Source organism: Falco rusticolus, chromosome 7 (genome assembly GCF_015220075.1).
Source record: "Falco rusticolus isolate bFalRus1 chromosome 7, bFalRus1.pri, whole genome shotgun sequence".
NCBI lineage: Eukaryota > Metazoa > Chordata > Aves > Falconiformes > Falconidae > Falco > Falco rusticolus.
The window spans coordinates 62,670,947-62,696,833 of record NC_051193.1 but is presented as its reverse complement, the minus strand read 5'-3'; the positions used below and the strand labels follow the sequence as shown (position 1 = coordinate 62,696,833).

Below are 25,887 nucleotides of genomic sequence, written 5' to 3'. Positions count from 1 at the left end.
GTTGATTTATGTTCAACTAAAATTTCATACCACATTTCTAAGAATAGAACAACCCACATTGGTCTAATACTGACATTTATGAGCTGAACAATTTGCCTTGCTAGTTTCCCTTACTGCTATAAAAGAGTACCACAATCAGCAGTAATTGGCCCAGCTGGAAACCTGTTTCTAGGCATGGGTCAGATTGCAAGTATATACATGTATATTTTACCGCCAGAACACAGAATTAGCATTTTGAATGATTCTTTGCATTGGAGCTAGGGAGATTATGTGTCCAAATGAATGATAAACTCAGAATTTTAAACCTTTGCCCAGTCCTGCTGCTAAGATGCAAATTTAAGCCATAAAAAGTTCAAAAATCTTAGTCAAAGTAGTTTTGCTTGTAAGACTACAGCTGTCTAGTCTCTGATCTCCCCCCCATTCGCACTCAGAAACCACTCAGACCTCAGAAGACCAATGGACCTTTCTCAATCAGTTACTGTGTTACAGCCAATCCATACAGAAGATCACAATCGATACAGAAGATCACAAGCATCTGCACAACCTGATGATTTGTTCTGTGTTTGGCAGGAGTTCTTTAAATGACTCAGTTCCCACAATCTCCTTCCACAAGCAATGTAACCTGTTGACAAAAACCACTATAGTAGTGACCAAATCTCATGCTATAGGCAACTATCAATAGGCCTTTGAGGTACGCTATATAGCCAGGAGAAAAATCTATTACTTCTGCTTATATCAGAATTAGGAATTAATCTGCTTCACTTACCACCTGAGATCTTTTGGATCAAGAAAAATGGAACCAGAGCCTAGAAGCTGTGACTCTTCTCAAAGCTTTTCACAATTGCTAGCTCTACATTTCTATCATCTTCCCTGGGTGAAAAACATCAGACCTCACTACAACCTCTGCTATTCACCAAGTGTTGTACTTCCCTGCTAAATGTTTCAGGCACTACATAAAATCTCTCAAAAGAATCAGGTGCTGAAGAGGTGGCCTCCAGTTTCTTCAGGGCAACTGCCAAATTCAACTGATATATCCAGCACAGAAAAACATTTGTTATCAGTCATCTTTTTACGATCTCCATGCACTGGCAGGTGCAAGACTTAGTGCTTCTGTGTTTTGTTTTTTAAAAACTTTTTAAGGCCAAGTTTAATGAAGGCTCGCCTTTTTTCCCTATCTTTTAATGACCAGTAAACCCACTCTGTTAATTCTACCACTCATTTTACGTTTTGTACAAGATTATTAAGCTCCTCTTTTGCATCTAAGGGTAAACATTCATTGGAACATAATTTCCTGGACATTTTGTCTTTACAGCTCTCCCTGTATTTCATTGAAAGCTTTACTGTCAAACTTTTCCTGCAAAAGCCCCTTCCTCTCAGAAGAAAACATTCCTTTAACAAGAACATGAGCTAAAACTTTGTAACCATTCCCTTGAGCAGGGAAAAATCTCGTTTTAATAAACATTCAAGTCAAATATTTATGTTCTTCTACAGATTCCTTTTTGTGCTAATATCACTGTCTCTGGTAGGAACTAAATAAAAAGTCAAAGAACACAAAAACATGACCACTCTAACAATGCCTCAAAATAAAAGGGTACAATCATTCTCAAGCAAACCAAAGATGGCTTAAGATACATTGTTAATGCCAAACCTACACACTGAACGAAACTCCATTCATATGTGAAAAGTCATAGTAGTGACCAAATGCTGCATGTAAGTCAGATTTCTTCAAAGTTGTTAAAAAAGTTAAAAATTTGACACTTACTGAAGTAGGTGATATTTATATAAATTTTTATGTTCCTCCCTCAAAAATTTAAGATGTATATCCAGCTAAGCTTCTAACATCAATGCATGTTTCTATGAATTTACAAAATGCTTTTTGTAACATATTCTAGAATAAAATAAGGTATTTTTACTATTGAAAAACATGCTTCTACTTGTTCTGGGTCTGGTTTGGATGGAGTTAACTTTCTTTAAAACATCCTACATGGTACTGTGTTTTGGATTTTGGCTAAAACAGTGCTGATAATACACCAGTATTCTGAATACAGCTAACAGCGCTTGCACAGCATCAAGGCTTTTGCTTCCCACCAGCTCTGTCACTCCACCAAGTAGCCTGGCAGTGGGCAAGAAGTTGGGAGGGGACAAAGGTGACCCAAAAGGCCAAAGGGATATTCCATACCATCTAACATCACACTTAGCAAAAGAAACATGAGTAAAACAAGAAAAGGGTATGTGGTTTGTCTTCCAAAGCAGCTGTTGCTCAGAGACTAGCTGGGCATTGGAATGCTTGTGGGTGGGAGGTGGTGACTATGTGCATAATTTGTTTTTTGATTTGTTTTTCCTTTCTTCTTTTTCTTTTGATTATTAAATTGTCTTTGTCTTGAACTGTGAGTTTTCTCATTTCCCCTCTCCCTAGCCTCTCTCCATCCTGCTGTGGGTGGTGGTGAGCCAGCAGCTGAGCGGGTGCTGAGCTGCTGGCCTGGGTCAACCCACCACACGACTGTTTTTCTTTTCTCCATCCAAAGCACAAGCATGTTCATAGTTGCGGTTTGTGTTTGTTTTTCTAAATGCACTGAAACAGTAACAAGGTGGAATACTGTCTAGAGCTCCCTCTTCAAAGTGCAACAAATACTTGAGTTTGAATGATTGGAATGCGGTACTGCAGTTTGCTGTGTGCCATTTAAAGAAAATCTGTAATTTCATTTTTGCAAACCATAAGCAAAAGAGTCTACTTACCATTAAAACAAATAAAGCAAACCAAATTATAAGATTCGAGCAGAATTCTAAATCAATCATTTATTTCTGACAAACGCTTTCACAATCACACTTTTAACCCCATTCCCTGACATCTGAATGCCAGTTCCACGTGCATGATGAACAGCAGGCAGAAACACATTCCCAAAGATTATTTCAGATTGCAACTTAGCTCAGTATTCACTTATTCATCAGACAAATCTGCAGGCTTTGAGAATTACTTCATTTTTCTTTTGGGATATAAAGTACTATACAGGAGTGTTATTGCACAGAAATATTAGTCAGAGCAAGAACACCAGAGACTCACACCCTTCCCATTGTTTTGAAATGTAAACATTAAGTCATCTAGAATTTCAAATAAGAAATGCAGGATATATGTTATACAAATTGCACACCTGTTACAATCACAGAATAATCTTAATCTGTCAGATTTTTCAAGTACATACTTATTGGCACAAACACAACAATCCCCACACACAACAAGAATAAAAATCTACCTCTTATCTCTAAAATTTTAAAGGGAGGAAGTAGGATAATCTTAAGAACTTTATCTCATATTTTCAAATAAAATTAGCAGCTTGCTATTTAGGAACTGTTTTCACACTTCAGTAACTTGTCTACATACAAAACTCTATCAAGTAAATTTATTTCTAAAGGAAGTTGTATCTTGCACATTCTTCACAGTTTTATAAGTGCCCCCCCCCAGATGTCAACAAACCAAGTCCACTGTATCAGTTGAACTGCGTAACACAGCACTAGGCTGAGGGTGTGGACACACACTGTGCAAGACTGGGAACATGCAAGGTTAGCTGCTGCTAATTCTGAATTTGTGAACTGCACTATTCAACAAATTTCAGTACTCAGACATATAGTTGCAAATGTATCAGCAGTTAGAATCAGTGAGAAAAACACAAACCCAAAACTTAAATTTAAAAGCAAATTCTTCTGCTTTGTGAGTTTAAGAGCTTCCCACAGGCCCCATTTTCGATGCTCTCAACCAAGACTTGCCTAACGACAAGCAGTTGACTCAGAAATTAAGTAAAAAGGGAAAACGTGTGGTGTATCAGATAAACTCTCATACTCGCAGTGCTCTAGAACAGATCAGGGTATTTCACCTGATTGCCTGCCCACTGTGAACAACGCAAAACTGTCCCTCAGCATCTCAGCACACGCTCATTGCCTTGACTTGCACAGCTAATACTGGACATTAATTTTAAACCCGTGCTCATTCATTACATATGAAAAAACCATATTACAGATACATGCTCAAGAAGCTGCTCCTGCCTGGCTCTGCAGATAAGAGAGGCTGCAGGTCCTCTCACCAGCCTGCTTAAGGCTGGCTGTTGGCACGGAGCTCCATCTACCTACCGGTTTGTGGTCCTGCACACCCCCGGGAAGAGCTGGAGGGAAAAAAAAATTAAAACCTCAACAGCTGCTTCACATCTTCATTTGCTAATGAAATCAGGATATTCAGAAAACTCTACTAATTCAGAAGAAAACAGTCAACAAAATACATGCACTCACACATGGTTGAAACCATGGTGAAACCATGAAGGGGTAGAAACAGTTGTACATATATGAAATCTTCTATTATCATTTAGTATTTGTGAAATGTATCTAAAAAACTGTTCTAAAGAACTAGCTTTTCCCTACAAGAAGCAACATATGACTATACGCTCCCAATCCAGATGTAAAGCTTTATCGATCCTTCTTAAACTAAGCAAATAAGCAAACACATTACTCTGAAAAATTACCAAAAATCAGTTGCATATCTGCACAATTTAAGGCATTAAAGATGGTTGTCTTTCTTAAAATAAGGAGATTCCTCAAACATACAGAAGCAAAAATGTTTCAGTAGGAGACTGCCATCAGTTTTCATCAAGGGTATTTCTGTACTGTAGCCACTGAAGCTCATGCAGCTATAATATGTCTGACTTTGAAGATTAATTTGGCTACTGCTGTCACATGCAGCATTTCTCAAATTGAGCCATTTAGCCCCTGCCTTACTAACTCCACTCTGCCTTCAATTCACGTTTGGCAGTGAAAATAGTATCTTTTCCTCCCCTGGACCCTCTGTGCCCAGCTGCCAAGCCTGTTGAGCTCAGGCTGCAGAAGAGAAGTCAGAACAGAAGGCAGCAGCGCTACCACTTCTGTGCAGCCGTTCAGGTAGTTACTTGAGCTTGTTTAGAAAAGGCTTACTGTGGTGACGGTGGAGCAACAGCTGAGAAATTAGATTGCCTGCCCAAGCAGCAACCGTGACTAGGTGGCAAGAGCCAACAAATGGCTGACTAGTCACCCCAGTTCTGTCCTCCAAGGCTTGTCTAGCAAGACATGGTGCAAGAGAAGAGACAGAGCTCCACGGCCGCTCCCCAACTCTTTTCTTTAAACACCTTGCCCCACACTCAACACCATGTTGAAGGCAGCTAAGTGGGGCTCCATACTCTTGGGGGCTCATAAGCAATGGGGTCAGGGTAAGGGAATCACAGAAATACCTCCCATCCCTCACGCTGTACCTATACATAGGGAAAAGATGAGAATAATTTAGCCAGGAACACCTGGAAACAATGAACAGATGGTCACTGCAGGGAGACAGGAATGGAGCGAGGAGTAGTAAGAGCCAGGTGCTACAGAATATCCTATGAGGCAGGGAGAACTGGTGAACAGGGACACCAGGGAATTCACACAGTTCCTCCCGGGGCTCAGTCTTCCCAATTTAGTTTGTCCTCCTAAAATGATAGTTGAAGAGACTAATTGACACAATCTCCTCCAATGAACTTGCATAACACCACAGAATGAGAACAGAATGATGCCTTTTTTTCTTTTTTCATTTTAACTTGAAGGAAAAGCAACACTTAAACCTTGAAGATGGCTTTTCACTTGCTAAATTCAAATTTTAATCAAAACGCATCTTAAAATACAACTGAGCAGAAGTATGGGGTGGTTGATGTCTCTTTAAGGAACAATGACATCAATGCAGGCTACACTTGAGAAGGATATAGGTGTGGGACTACATCCTTTTTCATCATACATAATCAGGTGCAAAGAGAAAAGTTTAACTTCAAGATTCCTGTGGTCTAACGAAAATAAATATCATTACAAACAGATCCAAGAATACAGACTTATTAAATACTGTTTGTTTTTCTTCAGATATAGATCATGGGAACAGAGATATTTAACTACCTAAAGACTAATTTTTATTCTATCTTAGATTGTTTACACTGTCAGCAAGCTCTTGATATCCTGACAACTAGCAGAAAGGGGAAAATAAACCCACCCAAAAGTGGAAAAAAGTCAACTAGCATCTGTGAAAACAGATTGAAATTGGTATCCGAGTATTTGATTGTCTTCCTTTGATTACACTGAGCAACTGAATGTCTATGGTACTATCTGTATCACTCCTCTAGTAATTTGCAATAAAGAAATTGAAAATCAGAACACATTTTTGTAGCTCTACAAAAAGAGCTATAAAACATTCGACAAATCTTAAAATTGTGGTGGATATTTCACAGTGCCATTTTCTTCATTACAAGGAAGGTACCAAGGAGCAAATTGGTCATACAGTCCTTATGTCAAACTTCACACAAGGAAAACCACATCCTAATATTCTGCTATAACAGAAAATGGAAAAACTGCCTAGTATGTGTGCACATAAACAAGGACACTATAGAAAAACATGATGAAAAATACTGCTTTGGTTCTCATACTTGTATCTAAAAATGTACATAACCAAGTTAACACATTCTCACCTACTGAGCACCTAATGCTGCAAAATCCTATAGAACCTGAAATTTACTTGAATTTGAACCACAAAGACAACACATTGAGAAACAGAATCTTAAAGCAAATTGTAAATCAAAGAAATTTGAAATCAAGAACTGTACCTGAGAAAAAAGAACTATGCCTTTCTAAAAGTAATACTAATAATTTTATAATAAACTATAAATACCAATACTAATAGATTTATTATATCAGTACTAATAATTTTATTATAGAGTGGGTATAATTTAGGCAACTACAACAAGCATAAAGAACAATATCCAGACAGGACACTGCATTAGGTATGCGTCTTTACTTTTCACCATCTAAGCTCTCTCAAACAGGACGAGCTGTTTTGAAGGAAATATAGAACTATGTATCATACCATTATTGAGAGAAATGAATGCTTAAAAAAGAACACATTCATTTTTTGCATAACTTCTTTCAATAGCATTGAAGTGGCCACTGGAATGTCTCAGAATAATTTTTAAATTATGCTCAGTTAGTATTCTCAGTTCTCTAATTCCACTCCGCTACAAGCCAAGTTACCATTTTTCTTGGTAACTAGGCTTACCTTCTGGGCAGCCAATTAAGCTTCTAAAATGAAGTTAATTCTATAATACACAGGAAAAAAAAATCTATAAAACATAGGAAATAAAATATCAGTTTTTACTATCAGATGTAATATGTAAGCACTAAGAATGGTTCCACTTCCTCACCTGTTGAGACATTAGAGTTAACAAAAAGAGGGGGTCAAATATATACATTTGGAAAGAGCGTAATGACAAAGTTAAAGCAGAGCTGATAACTCCCAAAAGAAACAAGCCAAGGATGTCTAAAAAAAACCATCAGTGTTCATAACACAAAAATGTATACATATTTAACTTTCTGTATTAAGAACCGAAACAACGCGCAATAATATTTTGTGTAAACGCTCCGCAAAAAAGAAATATTTTAATACTTCTCATTTCCATACATATCAACTGCTGTGCCTCAGAAAGCCCTCCTCCCTTTCCTCAAGCCAATCTAAGCTTAGTACTATTCATTTTTTAAATGGGCAACTAATGACAATTTCTAGCCTGGTCCCACAAGTGTAATTCATACACCCACACAACCATAAAGCAATTCTTCAGCACTAAATACTGTCTTTACAAGCAGACATTTTTATTTATAAGCTAAAGTCTAAATCAACATAAATTAGTAGATTTATACATTTTAAAAACACCATTAAAAATCCAGTTCGTTTGTGTCAAGTACAGCAGTCTTTGATCCCATGTTAAATTCTCTCACAGGAGAGCATCCCACAGCATTTTCAGAACAGTTTTGGTTCAGACACAACCCTGCTCTCATTCCACAAATCCTGACAGGAACTACCATCCCCTCCCTCCAAAGAGCTAATCAATAACCAAGTATTTTAATCCTCTTTGTCCTAATACTCTGTTACTGAAACAGATTAGATTTTTTAATTTATTTCACACGTAACATTTAAATTAGTGCATAGCTAGCTGGAATATTGCTATTTAAATGAACGCAGAACTTAAAGATCAAATTCTGTCTTCAACAGATTTACTTAAAAAGACAGAAAGGATAACATTTGTCTACCAGCATGTTATGTGGATCTCCTTAACTCAATTTACTATGGATTTCATGGTGCAAAAATTAATGCCCTCCAGGAGCTGAACTCATTACCAATTATTTCTTCTAAACCCACAGCGTAACCCCGTGCTGCTGTGACCAATGGAAGTTTTGCCATTCACTTAAAGGGAAGTTGGATCTGTTCCTTGGTTTGCTACTCCAGCAAGTGATACTTAGCAAAATGATACCATAGACACTTTCTTGACTTCTTTCTAATACAGAGAAGACACTATGAGCCAGTCTTATTACCTTATTCCCTGCTAAAACTGAGAGCAACATATTGATGACAATTTTAACTACACATAAAATTGCCAGCAGAATTGTATGTCCTTTTCAACATGAATTTCCAGAATACATTTTAGCAACAAGGATGGCAAACAGCCTGTAGAGTTGCGCACAGACCCTACGGAGCCCTTCATCCCGTTCCCTACTCCAGAACCCACAGAAGCATCCCTGCAAGTTATCTGGCACATGTATCACACCGAACTCACAGCCCATGTCCAAATAGCCTCCCACTGGCACCTGAACCATTAAACTCTTTTACATGCATGTAACAGAAAAGCCCTAGTAAACAAAAAAAGAAAACAAGTTCTACATGTGTTCTGGTGGCAAACAAAGTTGACCATAGGTCAGGTCACAGGTGCCACAACTCTAGCTTTCAAAATAATTAACTGAACTACTGAGTTTTAATTCCTCTGAAAAGCATGAAATAGGCCTGACATGTTTGACAAGGCTTAGCCAGGTGTAATGCTGCACAGTAAATACAACAAGCTGTTCTCAAATGTAGATGGCCAGTACATACAAAGGAAACATAAACAACACATACTACTATATGATAGCTATCCACTGGCATTCAATTTAAATGATCATGTCTCTGTTACTTGTACTAGGGACAGATAAAGTGCTTGTTTCATATTTCATACAAAAAGGCTCAAGAAATTCTTTTCATTTGAGAGAACTGTAACCAAGACAGGTGAACTTTTAAACAAAAAATATTTTATTCACTGATACTATGAAAACAATAAAAATCTATCCCGGCAATATTTCATATTGTGGTAGGTTGACCCTGGCTAGACACCAGGTGCCCACTAAAGCCACTCTATCACTTCCCTCCTCAGCTGGACACAGCAGAGAAAAAAAAAATATAATGAAAGGCCTGTGGGTCAAGATAAGGACAGAAAGATATCATTCACTAATTACTGCCACAGGCAAACCAGACTCAACTTGGGGAAATTAATTTATTACCAATCAAATCAGGGAAGAATAACGAGAAATGAAACTAAATCTTAAACACTTACCCCCACTCCCCCCTTCTTCCCAGGCTTAACTTCACTCCTGGATTCTCTATCCCACCCGCAGCACAGGGGGATGGGGAATAGGGGTTGCAGTCAGTTCACAAGACATTATTTCTGCTGCTCCTTCCTCCTCAGTGGGAGGACTCCTCACACTCTTCCCCTGCTCCAGCATGGGGTCCCTCCCATGGGAGTCAGTCCTTCATAAACTTCTCCAATGTGAGTCCTTCCCACAGGCTGCAGTTCTTCATAAGCTGCTCCAGTGTGGGTCCCTCCCACAGGGTACAGTCCAGGAACAGACTGCTCCAGCCTGGGTCCCCCAAATGGTCACAAGCCCTGCCAGCAAACCTGCTCCAGTATGAGCTCCTCTCTCTGTGGGGCCACAGGTCCTGCCAGGAGCCTGCTCCAGCATAGGCTTCCCATGGGATCACAGTCTCCTTCAGGCATCCACCTGTGCTGGTGTGGGGTCATCCACAGGCTGCAGGTGGGTATCTGCTCCACCATTAATCTCCATTAACTGCAGAGGTACAGCCTGCCTCACCATGGTCTTCACCACAGGCTGCGGGGGAATCTCTGCTCCAGCGCCCTGGAGCACCTCCTCCTGCTCCCCTTCTTCATTGACCTTGCCGTCTGCAGAGTTATCACTCTCACATATTCTCATTTCTCTCTCTGGTTACTGCTGCTCTTATGCAGATTTCCACCCCCCCCCTCTTTTCTTAAATATTTTTGTCACAGAGATGCTACCACCATCGCTGATGGGCTCAGCCTTGGCCAGTGGTGAGTCCATCTCAGAGCTGGCTAGCATTGGCTCCATCAGACAGAGGGGAAGCTTCCAGCACCTTCTCACAGAAGACACCCCTGTAGCCCCCCACTACCAAAACCTTGCAATGCAAACCCAACAGACACATAAAATATTTTAAAAATTCTAATACGTAATATTCTTCAACATGCCAAAGGCTGCCACTCTGCAGAAACCGCCAGTTTGCATTTAACCTGTCCTTAACAGACAAAAGTCCACACTAAGAATCATCACAGAAAGTAGAAGCCTGCTGTTACAGTTTCTGTACCATGGCTCACGAGGCTACCAGGGAGCATTCCAACCATCATATCACTTAAAAAACAGGTGGATCAAAGCAGCAGGGAAGCAGAGATTCATCTTTAAAAAATGAGTATACACACTAGTTCTTTCCATAGCTGTATCTGTTCTGCAAAAAAGGGTTCAGTACTGTTTCTATTACCCCTTCAAAACCATCTTCCTTTAAAAGGAAAAGACAAAAAGCCAGCAATTGTATGGTCAGGAATATCTGCCAGTTGCAACATTACCCTGTAGTTAAATTTGTTAACAGACTGCAGCCCAGAAGAGTTTTTTTGTTTGTTTGTTTTAAAAGTAATTTTCAAAACATCTGTTGCCCATCTAGGATAACAGATGTAAAAGTGAAAAGAAGCCTCTGCATAGATTTGGAAGGTCTGCACTAAAGTGAACATCAAGTCAGATCAGCAATTCATAGCTTAAAGACATTTCACTATCTGCATGCTACAATTAACACAGCATTTACTCTGCCATACATTTTGCAGCCTACAAATTTTAAGAGGTGGTAGGTAGCAAAAAGATTATTTAGGATCTCTCAAGTTCACGTGGCTGATTTTACACAAAACTGTGATCAATAGGCAGGACCCTCTCCCCCTTCATACTCAGCTCATGTGCACCTTCTTGCTTTCAATTCAAGTGAATAATGATTCTTTCCACAGAGAATTACCAAACTTGCATTTTCTCCCCTCCCCTAGCCTCTTACACCAAGCTCTGAAAACTTCCTTGCATTTTTGCTAACCTAGGCAACCTCAAAAACTAAAAACCCCACAACTGCAAAAAGCTAGATCTGGGCCATGGGGCATCAGCACTGTATTCCTGTTTCTGCCAGTAATACAATGCATTGGGTTTGTCTTGCTGAAAGAGAAAGAAGAAGCTTGTTTTATTTCTTACCGGTCAAGAAAGGAGGGTAACACCATAGTATTGCATTTCTAAATTAGCATCACCTAGAATGACTTCTAACAAGCAGAGAGATGGAATAACAGAACACAAAGAAGAAAAGTAACATCTCCTCCTCCAAAGTAATTAAAAGGGAAATTAAGTGAATCCTGAAACTAAACAAAAGCAAGTCTAATTAGTTATCACATGAAAACCGGGGAACAGATTTTTAAAGTTTCATTTGCTTCATTCCACTACTATTGGGCAGCGCAGTTCCCATCACAGTTTGTAATGGGAATCAGACTCTACAGAACTTGCAGCATCGCTATATGAAAACCTGTAATAGCTACAGAAAGGGTATATACAAATGCCAACAATAAGGAATCATTTACTAGATCCAAGACAGTATTTAATCTAACTGACTATGAGATCAGCTAGTTTGGTTTGAGCCTTATCAGTCTCAGTATTTAAAAGAAAACTAGACAAAACATCTAATACTCGTGAAAAAACGGCCATAAAGGAAAATAGATATTCTGCTACTGTATGTCCTCTCCACAGGCAGATTTACCAGGTCCTAGGAGAGCTCCCCGATGATGCTGTCACTCCCAGTGATGAGATGCAGCAGTAACTGCACAGCTTCAAAACTCCACCTCCTTCCCCCAAAACTTGTCCCTAATTTCTAAAATCCTGTACATAATTTTAAGTCCAAGTCCCTCTACTTTCCATACAGCAACCAAAACTGCAGTAACTTCTTAGCTGGATGGGCAAGGCACATTTATCACTTTCAACAGCCTGAAATCAGTGCTAATCCCTGTACCGGCGACAGGCAAAAGACTTCTTGGCCGTCACGCTGATGGCACCTCACTGGTGTATATGGCCCAGTCTCACACACCTTATACAGCTGAAGTACGTTGTAATGAATAACTACATTTTTTATACTTAAAAGCACAATGAAACAAAACCAGAACTACCACACAACATAGCGTGTTTAACTGTTATGACTTAGTTTTAACTCGTTAAACCTCACAAGATATTTAAGTTGGTGCCATAATGTATTTAAATAGGCAAATAATCCAAAATAGGTGGTTTCAGGTTGAACCAAAGCTGTATATACCCAGAGCAAAACTGGCCATGAGCAGATGCTCAAGGACAGGTACAAGAACGAGATAAGGACATTGCTGCATTTCCCCACGACCCACAGGTGCCACAGCCTCCCGAATCTGCAGCTCTGAGATCTGCAGATCCAGAAATGTACTGCTGCGGTTAACTAATTTTTCCTTCATGATTAAAGCACTGCAATTTAAGATCGTTCTAACCGTAGTTAGTGTCTTTTTAAATGTTTCATCAAGTTCTATGTCATGGCAGGGCCCACTGAATTCCTGGACCCAGGGCGAGCAAACTCCTACAGCACCCAGCTCCAACAACCTCAACGCCGCTGAAGCTGTACCTAGACCCGGGTGCAATCGTTCAGTGGGCAAACATTGGAGGGTGCGCTGTCTCGGATAAAGCGGGCTTCTGGGTACACATCCCAAATGTTTTTCCTCCAAACCACTCACACTGAAAAAACACTGTTTCCTCAAACGAAATAGACCTTCACAACACTATCAAGAAAGCAGATTAGTGTGGAACCTACTTATATTAGGAGCCCAGGTGTATGACTCATTGAGACTTCCTAAGGAGCTTTTTTCGAAGTCATAAATGTTCGAAACCAGCCCAGATTGCAAACTTTATTCACGCAAGATTTTTGGCGTGGGTTTTTTGTTTGTTTGTTTTTTTTGTTTGTTTTTTCTTTTTTCTTCCTTTTGGTGTTTTGTTTTTTTTTAATGCATTACTGCTATTCTCAGCACCCTCCACAGTTTGCTCTCACCTGACACTAAAGACCCCACACCGACCCTGTGAACTTGTTCGCGGCCGGTTCCCACACACACCCGCCGAGCCACCGCCCCGGCCCGGCCGCCCTTTCCCTCGGCGGGGCCGGCAGCCGCGGACCCCCAGCCGCGCCCCCCGGCGCCCGGCGGGCGGTGGGTCGGGCCAGCCGGGGGCGGCCGGCGGCCACGGGGAGGCGGGAGGTAACGGAACCCAGCCGAGGGGCTGCGCCGGCCGGCCGTCGCGGCCCACGCAGCCGGGAAGCGGGGCGAGGGCCCGGCGGCGGCGGAGCAGGCCGGGCGGCGACGGCTCGGCCCCGGAGGCGGGGGGAGGAGGGGAGGCCGGGCCGCTCGCCCGCGGGGAGGCGCCGAGGGCACGGCGGCCCCCACGAACGCCGCCTCGGCGGGACCGCGCCGCCGCCGCCGCGCCCCGCCACGGGAAACGGAGCAAGTTCAAACCCGAGCGCCGCGGGGCAGCCACGGCCTCACCGGGCCGCGGCCGCCGAGGGAAGCGCCCCGCCAGCCCGTTACCTGCGCGCTCCTCCCCCGCTGCCTGCGTGCGGGCTGCCCCGCGCCGCCGCCTCCACAACAAAGCCCGCGGAGCGGGCGGACCCCGCGGCCGGGGCGGGAGGAGAAGCGGGCGCGCGCCGCCCGCGGGAGCGCGCAGCGGCGGGGCCGCGGCCCGAGGGCGGGGCTGGGCGGCGCGGGCCCCCGGGCTGGGGCGCAGGGGTGGCGCCGCCTGGCGGGCGGGAGAGGCGGCGCAGGGCCGCGGGGCCGTGCGGGGCTCCTGCGGGGAGCGGGCGCGTTCCCCCGCGCCGGGAATGGGGCTCTCCCGTCTGAGGGGGAGCGCGGGGGAGGCGGGCCGGGGGCGGCATCGCTGCCGAGGCGTAGGGCAACCACAGACGGAGGGGCAAGGCACCGCCAGGGCTGTTCGGGAGGGAGGAGGCCGTAGTGGTGCGTGGGTGCTGGTTTGGGAAGAGGCCGCGTGGGAATGGGATTAAGCCCAGAAATGCTTATGGAAACCTGCGTGATGGGCAAGTTGCCCTTTGCGGGAGGGTAGGGAGGGGCGGATGGGGAACAAGGGCCATGTGCCGTATGGAAGAGACTTTCAGCTGGAGAATTTGCGTTCAGGTGAATAGGTTTGGGGTTTGGATACTGTGAGACAAACTTAAGTTTCCTAACACTAGCAGGTGCCACCCTGTTCTGTAAACGTATTTCTGTGTAAATTACATGCAGGCTGAATGTTATTTGTCAGTTTGTTCCTGTAAACCTTTTTGTTGCAGTGACACCTCCTGCAGAAAACAAACCTAACCAAGAGGTTTCTGCACCCTCCGATCGGCTCCACATCCTCTTCACTGTTGAACTCCTGCAAGTCCATCTTAATACTAGCTTTGCTTTTTGTGTCAAAGGGAAGGTTGTTGCACTGGGACCCCTACATCTCTGGAACAAAAAAGTAGCGGTGTTTCAGCATCTGCTTTTTGATGATACAGAACACTGGAGACTTGATGATCCTGCTATATTTATTGAGCCGCAGTCTCAAAGAGCCAAACCAAGGGAACGAAGGCAAATGTTAATGAAACATTGAAGTTGAGATTTTAATTACTTAAAGGTCAACACATTCGAAGTTTATTAATTTAAGGGAGTTATTCTGTATTCCCACAGCAATCCCCACTCTGCTCTTACATAGATCAAAGAATTCAAGTTACTGTTTATTTGCTGATGCATGCAAACTGTATAACTGAATGTTATACCCGAATATTATTCCTTTTTGCAGTTAGTGTCTCAGTCAGTCTTTTAACACTTTATTAACACTTCTCTGTATATTTTCTATGTTCCCATACTTCTCAGTAGCAATAAACCCGTTGTTTTTCTCTAACCTTTGGTCTGAAATGACCAAAGGCTACATTTCTTTTCAAGCTTGGAACATCTATTCAGTTCACAACATTGCTAAACTATGACTAAACACTCACAGGCACCCTGCAAAGCAGTATTACGACTTCATGAAAATACTTTACCAAACATACTTTTATAAAGTTTTGGCTTCCAAATACTATGGCTCCTGCAATCTGTTCTCAAAACAGGAGAGTGTGTTTTAAAAGTTTTGAGAAACGATTGGCAGAAAAGCCTGCGAGGGGGATGAAAACACTGTCGTTTCAGAACCTTGTGCACAACCCCCACTTGTAGGCTGTTGAAGGACGTTTTCTTGTCAAAATGCTTCTCATATAAAAATCATTGGGGTTTTGTTGGTGGGAAAAAAGGTTCTTTCCCAGTGAATGAGGTGGACATTTAAATGCAATGAATCTTGCTTCTAACAAGTTTTCGTTATTTTGCTTCATTTACTTCCAGAATCTTTCCTCTGTCCAACAGTCACCTTTATATCTCCATCCACCCAGTCTGGAGCTGTGATCTGAGAACTCTCCTTCACAATACTATCTGAAACAAATTGTCTCTGACTGCACTGCTTTCCACCCTATGAAATAAATAATGGCATTTTAATCCCAATCTACAATATATTTTATCTTTCATTTAAATCTATTTTTCTCATTTACTAATTAATCTCTTTGACTATAGGAATTCCATCCACCAGAATGCTGGAATGCTATTTTTTCCAGTCCATCAACTTTATGTATTTCCAGCTTCACTTTTATGGTAGTTAAGTGTGTCTTTCTTCACAATGGACTTTTTCCTCAACTTTTTTCCTTGAGGGAAAGATGTGGTAATATTATAAAAAATGCATATTTCTCTGGTACCTTAAAGGTACCTTTCCACGACTGGAGGGAAAGGAAAACCAGCATGTATTCTCTTCAGCTTTGCTATGCTACATATATTCCTACAGACTCATGAAATCCCGATTTTAGCATAATGCCTCTGGTGTGCCTAGGATTCTTCCTTAAAGTCACGACTCCAAATGCTTTAAGTGAATGTGTGGAAGCCCCTCTCTTACTAAACTAAAATGTATATAGACAGTAGACTGCAGTCAAATACCTATCTCAGACATGGTAAACAGAGCATAAGTATACTATCCAGATATATGAAACAGATCTATATATGCTTCTTAAGGAATAGAGAAAGAAATAAGTACCAACATTTGGCTTTGGTAGCTGTACTGCAGGAATACATAAATATACCTAGTTACAAATTACCTATGCTTTGAGTTTAGCATAAGCTGATCATCTTGTAAGGCAACAAGTCTGTCTGTCTTTCAGGGGAGAGACATTAAAAAATAAGGATGTAAAATCTACCTTTCTCTTCCTTCTCTTTTGAAAAGGTGCCAGCAAATATAGCCTCCTAGTTCTATTTCAAGATGCTCAAGATCACACATGGAATTCAGAATCACTTTGAAGATAACATGAAGGATTTCTTACTCAAAATTAATATCCTTGTCTGTTAACACTGTAGAGCTATTAGCAAGAAAGCAAAAAAAAAACCCCACAAAAACAGAAGAAAAAAAATAATCCCAAATTATCCACGTGACTGGTTAAACAAACAGTCTAGCACCTTATCCAAGAGTCATTTCCTTCAATCCATCTTAACCCTAATAAATGTGCCCTTGAGATCAACAGTAGCTCTGCTTTCTCCCCCACACCAATGTAATTGAGCTTGTACGTACCCCTGGTTGCTAGAAAATAAACAGAGGACAAGCTCAGAGTGGACAAACCTTCTCTTGGGCTATGAAAAATCAGCAGTACTAGAGGCTGTGGGCTATGTGCAAAAGGATGAAACAGAAGAGTATTAGAAACCACAGTGCTATTCAGGGTTAGGAAGAAAGGGAGACAAGGGAAAAATCTTTACAGCTATGTCCTGATTTTGCCTGGGATAGAGTTAATGTTCTTACTGATTGGTGCAGTGCTGTGTTTTGGATTTGGTGTGAGAATAATGTTGATAACATACTGATGTTTTCAGTTGTTGCTAAGTAATGTTTACACTAAGTCAAGGGACTTTTCAGTTTCTCAGGCCCTGCCACTGAGAAGGCTGGAGTGGCACAAGAAATTGGGAGGGGAGACAACCAGGACAGCTGACCCGAACTGACCAAAGGGGTATTCCATACCACAGAATGTCATGCTGAGTATATAAACTGGGGGAGTTGGCCGGGACCTTGGGATCGCTGCTCAGGGACTGGTGGGCATCGGTCCGCGGGTGGTGAGAAACGGTATTGCACATTACTTTTTTTCCCCTTCCTTTTGGATTTTATTCGATTCCCCTTCTCTGTCCTTTTCAGTACAATTGTTGTTGTTGTCATTGTTATTACTATTATTATTGTTTTATTTCAATTATTAAGTTACTCATCTCAACCCTCAAATTTTACCTTTTTCTCCCAGTTCTCCTCCACACTCCTCTGGGGGTGCAGAGTGAGCAAGGGGCTGTGTGGTACTTAATTGCCAGCTGGGGCTAAACCACAACAAGCTAGATGTTGGTAACCTGGGGGGTTGACTAGTAGAACAGGGTCAGCGATACAGCAGGGAAAATAAAAGACCACCTGCAATACTGCATCTGCTCCCAACTTTTGCAGGCTCCAAATCCATAGGAACATATAGATATCCAGTTGTTCATAAAGTGCTTAAGCTGGGTTTATTAACCTCAGTGCCATTTTGGATCAGGCTCTAAGTCAAAAAGACCGTGTCTGTACCAGTAAGCAGAAAGGATCTGTGCCCATCTGGCCCTGAGAATAAATGTCCTTGTGTGTTCTGCACCCATACGGCTGAATTGTCGTCCACTTCAATGGTGCCACCTCGGGGGATGAGCCCATGCTGTCCCCCACATTGTACCCTGGCATATTCTGGAAAGGTATGGCTTGACGTGGGTGAAAACATCGGGGACTGTCAGCAATGGCAGTGACTGTCCCAGCACTCGAGGCCTGGCACTGTTTCATTTATTAAGATGGTCCAATAGGTCTGCATCACACGTGCGGCAGCCGCTCTCCGAGTGACAAAATACCTGTGTCCTTTGAACACCGAAGACCTGAAGCCAAAGTCTAAAGGTTTGAAAAGAACAGCGCGCCTCAGGGGAGCGGGTGAGCCAAACGGCGCCGAGTGGCACCCCCAACCCTGCCCAGCAGCGCAGCACCAGGGATCCGCGGCTGTTAGCTGGGGCCCAGCAGCGGCGGGAGCCCGTGCCGTGCGGCGCCAGCAAAGGTGTCACCCCAGGAGGTGACAGGCCTGCCCCCGCCAGCGCACCGACAGGCCGCCGCAGCCCGGCCTCCCTGCCCCAGCGAGGGCGATCCCAGCGCCGGCCGCCCGAGCGCGGCCCAGTTTCCCGGCTGGAAGCGATCGGGGCGCCCTTCCCCCGCCGTGACCGCCCGCAGCTGCCAGCCCGGGGCCGCGCTCCGCCCGCCGGCTGCTAAAGGGCCCTGCGCGGCCGCGCGCCTCCCGCCCGCGCGGGTCCCGCCCCGCGCGCCCGCGCCCCCCTCCCCCCCCCCGCCGATAACAGCGGCTCCCGCCTCCCCCCGGCTCTTCCCACCCGACCGCGCGGAGCCGGCCTCGCCGCGGCCGCCGCTCTCCAGGCGCCGGCTGCCTCTCGCCGCGGCGCGGGCGAGGATGGCGCGGCAGCCCGGGTGCTTTCTGCAGGAGGCCTCTCACCAAGTCGTCGCCGGAGGCTCGGCGGGTAAGTGGGCGCGTTCCTCCTGGGCGGGGAGGGTCTGCCCGTCCCCCACCGGCGCTCCGCCAAGCCGAGGTGCAGCCGGCCGCGCCGCTCTCCTCAGGCGCAGGAGCGGCGGCGGGAACGGTGCGAGCTGGGCGGCGGCTCCTCCCCCGCCGGGCGGGCCCCTGAGGCGGCCCAGGGGTCCCGGGGGCGGGAGCGGCGCGGCGGGTCCGGGCGGTACCTGCGGTGAGGGGCGCTGCCCGGCGCTGGGTGTATCTCCCTTCAGCACACCCCGCAGCCCCTCGGGTGATAAGGGCGGCAGGCGGGCCCCTTCAACGGTAACAGTCATCGGTGCCCCCTCGGGAGCTTCTCTGGCGGGCGGCCGGCCGTCGGTCTTGCCTTGCCTGAGGTAGATGGGGTGACTTCGGCCGTGAGCTCGCTGCGAGCCCGTGTAACCTGCCCGCGGCGCCGGTGCGGGGCACAAAGCCTCGTCCCCTTTCCCGAAACTCCCCCTCGAGCTCTCCTTCGCTGCCTTACAGAGAAAGAGGTGCAGTGATACATGGAAATGCGTTTCTGTGTGTGTTTGTTTGTTTTAATACTTTCAGGAAGTCGAGGTTAGAAATTCGTTACATTGTGTATACTACAAGTGTCAAAACACTACACGTCTGTTCAGCAACAACAGCACTGCTAGTTAATTTCATCACTTTGCTTTCTCTGAATTGGAATAAATCTGTTTGTCTGCTTGAAGTATAGGGAATATGTACACAATATCCTGCTTTTTCAGTGTGTGTATATATATCAATCCTGTTACCATTTCAACTGTGTAGTGTGTCTTTAAGTGATCTGTAGCATCTCTTTTGGGGTCCAAATGCTGTCTGTCACATTATGTCTCATATGAAAGAGGAAAGCTACGTGGTAATGTTGCAGTGTAACGTGCACGGGCAAGATTCTGCTGTGGGTAAGTCCTATGTGGTCATAATGTTATGTGTGCGCTTCTGTTCCATTCCCTCTAGTTCCACTGCTGCCCCTAAATGCACTTTTACGCATTCCTGCCATCAACACACTTTTGAGCGCTTCCTTTTCCTGCTCATGACTCTGCATGTCCTTTGTTTCCAGCCCTCTGCTTTGACACAGAGAGATGCCAGGACAGCAGAAGCAGAGAGGTCTGCTGTCCTGGCCCTTCCAGTGTATTGTATAACTGGATTTATGTAGCTCTTCTGCACCCTTTGATATTCCTAAAGTTTTCTAAGATTCTGCTTGAATACCACCCCTTTCTTCCCTTGGGAGAGAAAGGAAAAGTTTAATTTGCACAAGGCTGTTGAAGGCCCTTCATACCTGAAGGGATACTGAGGTGTGTTGCCACCAGATGTTTTGTAAATGACAGGTTTATCTGCCCATAGCAGTGGGCCTGTGCCTTAGTGATTCAGATTGCTCTAACTCTGTATCTTCCCATCCTCTGGCAGTAGCCTGTTTTCTTTACAGGCTCTCTTTGTTCATAGAAGATCAGATAACTCGGCTAATGCCCTGGAAAGAAAATTGTTGTTTAGATAAGGGCAAAGTTTTACAGAAGGATTAGAATTGCAAAAAGAGTGTGTTTGAGGATGGTGTAGGGGAAAAGACAGCATGAAAGCTACTTGTTGATCTGGTAGGCATAAAGGTTCAGGTGAGAGAATTTTTAAGTCAAGGACGCAACTGATCTGCACCAAACACTTTTTATAAGGCCTCTTGAATCTAGCCCAGAGGCATACTGTTAAAAGATGCTTCCATCCTTTTGCTTTGTCTCCTGTCAGACAGGCAAATTCCTTAGCTCCATCGGTAGCCTTAAATCTGTAAAGAAAATTCTACTTACTGGTTTTGGAATAAACCAGTGAAGGACTGTTCTCTAGATCTGTATAACATTAGAATTGTACCAGAGGGATTGGTAAATGTATGGCTCAAATTGGGAGCTCTAGGGTATTAAGGAGAAATGGCTGAACCTTTAAAACTTGCTTGACAGATGCTTAAAAGTAAAAGTCAATGCTGTTTTTCTTGGTGACTTATAGAGAAGATGGAAGAGGAAGGCTGTAGCTTTGAGGCCTTCAGTCTAAAGGTTAAATTTCTCAGATGCGTGTGGATCTATCATGGGAAAGGTGGAAGCAGGAAGGAAAGGACAGAGGACATGAATTGTTGAGAGTGTACTTATATTTAAGCCTAGTGAGGGGTTTGGTTGCCTGAACTTAGCTTCCCAGTATCACTTTAGATACCCTATATTATTATGGTTGCCTGTGCAGAAGGACATAAGGCTCTTGTAGGTGTTATGCCATATTTATTGGCCTCGTGTCAATGTCACAGATACCCTAGGGTGGTTTTGCTGCCTGTACCACAGCCTGGTAGCTGTTTCAGGAAAATGAAAAAAAAAACAACCCCAAAACAACTATCACGGTGAACTAACATTTAGATTTGTAAGAAGTTCTGTTCATCTTAACTTATTCAGTTAAGCACAAGGAATGTATGAAGCTATAAGAAAGATGCTGTAAGTTGGTGTCTTTGTCAAAACAATGATGGAAACTAGAGAAGCAGCAGGGGAATGAACTCTATAGCAGAATAGGTGTATTTGAAGGGTCAGAAATGTCTGCATAAGTAAAATGAGAGGTTATTTAGCATCTGCATGTCTGATGCAAAAGGATCTGATAAGAAGTAATTCTGCTAGGTCGAGTGGAAAATGATTAAAGATAAGCCTAAACTGTCGGAACAGGAAGAAAGGGATTTTTGAAGCTTTATGGAAGATGACAGGACTTGTTCATGGACTTAAAGATAGGGGAAGAGGAAAGAAAGAAATCAAGCACAACGCCCTAGTCTACAAGACTGATAAAATGGAAGATACTGGCATGCTGAAGGAAAGAGAAAATATGCAGTGTTGTAAAGGAAAAGGTTTAAACATACCATTGGCTGTCTGAGGCATTTTTAAGTTAAAGATAAACTTGCATGGCACTCTGCTGTAACTGAACTGTAAAGTTCCAGGATGACATGATCTTGTGTGTACTTCATGTCTGTGGCAAGGGGTGCATCTGCTTCTGCATGGCTTGTAATTTGACTTTATATTAAATGGAAAGCTTTGCTTCCTGAGGGTGAATTCAGTCTTAAATATGAACAAAGTCTTATTCTGTGTTGGTTTGGGTTCTTTCTGTTGACATTCAGTTTGCTCCTGTCTTTCAGGTTCCTGAATGGAGGTTCATAGCATAATTGAAAGTACTTGTTTTTCTTTTCGCTTGCCTGGTGTATGACACTAGTGAAGACTAGGACTTTGATTGAAATGTAATTGGGTCACTTCGTTAGTGAGTTTTGTCCCTTTCAGTACAGTAAACTGCAGGCGTACTCCTTTTTTCTTAGTGGTTAATTAGTAAACTAAGGCATGTGTGGAATTTATAGAAAAAAAAGAAACAGAAAATAAACTCCCTAAACTGTAAAAATCACTGTGAAAAGAACAACTTGGGAATTGCTAATTGTTTTTCTTAGATTTTACAGCAGTTTTCAAAAAAAGCTGTTTGAGAAGTCCAGTCAATGCAGGGTTCAAATAATGGGAAGAATTGTTTTTCTGATTCACAAGGATCAGAAACGCCTTGTTTTTTCTGCCTGTATGGAAAAAGCAGAAAGTAAAATAGCGTTGCATACAATGTTAGTGGAGATTTCTTTCCTCATGGAGAGGAATTGAATACTGCAAGCTGTGTTGTGTGATACCCAGATCCATTTGCCCAGACATCAGTCTTGAGTCACTTTGAATGATGAAGTGCAAATGCCGCCATAAACATTGGCACAGGTGACCCTTGGCTGAGGGAAGTGGCTGGATGTAGATGCCCTGAAGGTTTTAGAATGCTGCTACTTGGTATAGGTGTGTTCTCGGGCTTTAATAACAAAAGGCTGCAGGGGGAGACAATGCTTAGTGTGTATGATCACCTCTCTTTCTTCATACACTTGCAAATCTAAACATTTTTAATTTTGAAGAATTTATTTAATATATATAGTGGGGTGATAAATAGAAGATTACATGTTTTTCAGATCAGTAAAATTGAACTTATCCTTAAGTACTTTTCTGCTGTAATTCAGTGTGTTTCTTTTCCTAATTCCATTTAATAAATGAACATGAGCTATTGGCTTTCTTATTGCAAAATTATTATGGGAAAGTAAGAATAAAATGACCTTTTAAAAAAATAAAGAATAACTAGGACTTGCTTTTTTCCTCCCCATTCTTCATATTTTCATGGGACAGTGGGGCTTTTGCATGTCTGGACCTCTTGGCTTCGATATTTATTTATTTATTTTTGGAAGGAGTTAGGTTTCCAGCTGCATTGAAATCTAATAAGATTTGGGAATCTAATTCTCTTAAGCTCTTCTGAAAGTCCAAACCTTTTAAGAGGTGTTTTATTTCAGGCTGATTTCAAGTTGATTATCCTGGATAGCATCAACTCATTTGAACAAGATCTTTAAGCAGGAAAGCCATTCATCAGAGTAAGACTGTTGGATGCAAATACAGTATTAAACACTGTTTGGTCTTCCTATCACTGGAGGCATTAGGCAGGCAAACATCCTTACAGGGTATGCTAGCCAGCATACTCTGAAACGCCATGGTTTATTTGGTCCTTATGAATAGGAGTGTGACAGATGTACAGGAAGCACTTTAAACAGTAGAAAAATTGACTAATTCTTCCTTTCCCCCCTGTTTAATTTGATTGTTTTGCGGACATTTTTCTGAGGATTGAAGTTAGGATGAGTGTTCTGTGGTTTTTTAGGTGCTTTATTCTTGCTTTTAAGCCATGCAGTTGGCATTGACGTGTTACTGAAATAATAACTTAATGCTCAGAGGTAATTTCAACTAGCTAAGTACTTAGCTAAACCTTGTAACTATCTTAACTTGAAACCATAATATTTTTGAGTACTTAAAAGACTTCAGACAGAGGAAGGTTTAAGGCTGAAATATCAAAGACCGCAGTACATGCTCATTGTCTTGCACTACCTTTATTTGGCATTTCAGTTGTTAACAAGGACCATTTATATTAAAAAGCTAAGAGTAGGAAGCAGTCTAGTATTAGTTTCAAGGAAAACTTTCTACAAGCTAAAGTACTCCAGGGTTATGGACTTGCTCCTACCAGTGAAGCCAATTTTTTCTGCTAGGCTGAGCAATTGATAATGTGCTACCTTGTGTTGGACTTAAAGCTTTGGAGGGGAGTTGCTTGGGTGGCAATATAGTGAGGAGAGCTTTGGGTGAAGAGAAGACCAAAAGGTTAACTGTGTGTGAGCTGAGGTCAGATATCCTGAACCTCCTCAAGCATGCTTTGAGGAATCTGGAGGACATAGACACAGTCAGGGAGTTAAGACTTTGAAAGTTGTCAGTCTGTTTCTGCTCAGACAACCATCCCTCTGTACTGTGTTTTATCAAAAAGAAATTATGAAATACCTTTGCAAGGTCTGTGCAACCCCTATTGCTTTCATCATTATACAGTTCAGAGGGGGAATACAGTGTTCAGGATAGGTTGACTTCAGTGGGTCCTTGGGCATAGGGAACACGGAACAGCCACTGGGGAAGCTTACAGAAACCGATGCTAGTTTTAGAGTTAGTATAGTTGAATTGCTGATGTTGGCTTACTGGGCACTAAAAAATCAGGTGAAGTGATAATTTTCATCCCATGAGAATATACCTCTGTGCTGCAGAAAAGTGCAGTGACCAGCTAGGTGAGAGTATGCAGAATGCCATGTAATGAACCAGTTACATTCACTTTGTGAACATTCCCCAGGGGAAGTTTTTATAGTATAGCCCTGTCTACTACAGCATTTCAAACATTAAGTAACATTTTTCAGGCTCTGAGCCTTCCCTTTTGTACCAGTTGATGACAATAGATTCACCTCTGAATTTGAAAGACTGATTAGACTGTTTGCTTCATATGCATTTTCCTTAAATGTTGTGAGGTTGCCTCAGAAGATCTTGTTTAATTTTAGTGGAAACTAATGAAATCTTTGTGGGCTTTCATACACTGTGCTGTATATGCGAACTGGCAGCTAGAGAAATTCCTATAAATTTTCAGACAGTTAAGTAATTCAAAGAAGCAATATCCTTGCAATATAGTTTTACTTTAAATGGAACAACTGAAAACCTCTGTATGTAGTGTTCAGGTTAAACCGATGTTTTTTGATCGGGTCATTGCAGTGTACTAACAAGTTATGAACACCTATTTGGAACACTTACTTAAATGTGTTTCAGGCTATGTCTTTTTAAAATGTAATATCTTTTATATGGGGGTTAAGATATTACAAAGAAATTCTTACATGTTTATATAATAGTGACAATAACAAACTAAGATTTTTCATAAAACTTAATGTGTCACCTGTTGTATGATTAGTACTTTCTGTAGAATCTGGGACCTTCAAAAGATGATTTTTTTTCATCTGGACTTGGAAATTGTTCATAACAAACTGTTTGTTGAATCTGGGGGTTAAATTTCAAACTAAGCTAGTGTTGCCTTGCTCTGATACTCACTGTTGGTTTGAACATCCTGCAGCAAACTCATCAGTCCCATTCTGTCTTTGTTCCAAGAGAAACACTGGGGAAAGCAAGTAGTTGGCTGAGCTTTATTTAGTCTGGAATGTTAGCCAACGGTAACAAAACTTATGCACGGAATCCTCTATGAGTGTGCAATAAGACGTTCATCCTTAAGAGTCTGTGTATGTGGTAAGCCTGAGAGTTTTGAGAGAGGTTATAAGTTTTTCTATTAGTTTTAGTGTAACAAGTTTTTTCTCAAAAACCTAAAAAACCAACCCCAACTGACCAAATGACCAGCCCCAAACCTCAAAACCTCAGGAGTAATGGTTATCCATACTAATTTGCTCTACTCCCCACAAGATGGCAGCGTGATACTACAATAAGACGCTAAATTTGCTTTTCCTGTGGGTAGAAGATGAATAAAAATGTATGTTGAAGATGTTGCAAGTGAGAAGATTAGCATGTGTTATTTTGGATGATATGTGAAAGCAAAACTTAAAGATATAAAACAAATAATGATCAATAAATACT

General features: G+C 42.7%; 2 protein-coding genes across 11 annotated transcripts in view; one reads left to right on the top strand and one right to left on the bottom strand.

Annotated features, from left to right (window-relative positions):
* The window catches only part of MIPOL1 (mirror-image polydactyly 1), a 197,276-nt gene extending 178,261 nt beyond the window's left edge, over positions 1-19,015 (bottom strand). For 7 of the 10 annotated variants that reach the window (XM_037393500.1, XM_037393504.1, XM_037393511.1 and 4 more), the window contains exon 1: positions 13,800-13,912. The gene's annotated coding sequence lies outside the window, so the exon portion shown is untranslated. Of the gene's footprint in view, positions 1-13,799; positions 13,913-18,844 lie in introns of those variants that run through there. The other 3 variants (XM_037393508.1, XM_037393512.1, XM_037393501.1) reach the window with 2 other exon arrangements.
* Positions 18,714-25,887, top strand: part of SLC25A21 (solute carrier family 25 member 21) — a 255,282-nt gene continuing 248,108 nt past the window's right edge. Inside the window, exon 1 of the mRNA XM_037393514.1 lies at positions 18,714-18,869. Coding sequence (XP_037249411.1) covers positions 18,803-18,869 — 67 coding nt within the window. The 5' untranslated portion in view covers positions 18,714-18,802. The remainder of the gene's footprint in view (positions 18,870-25,887) is intronic.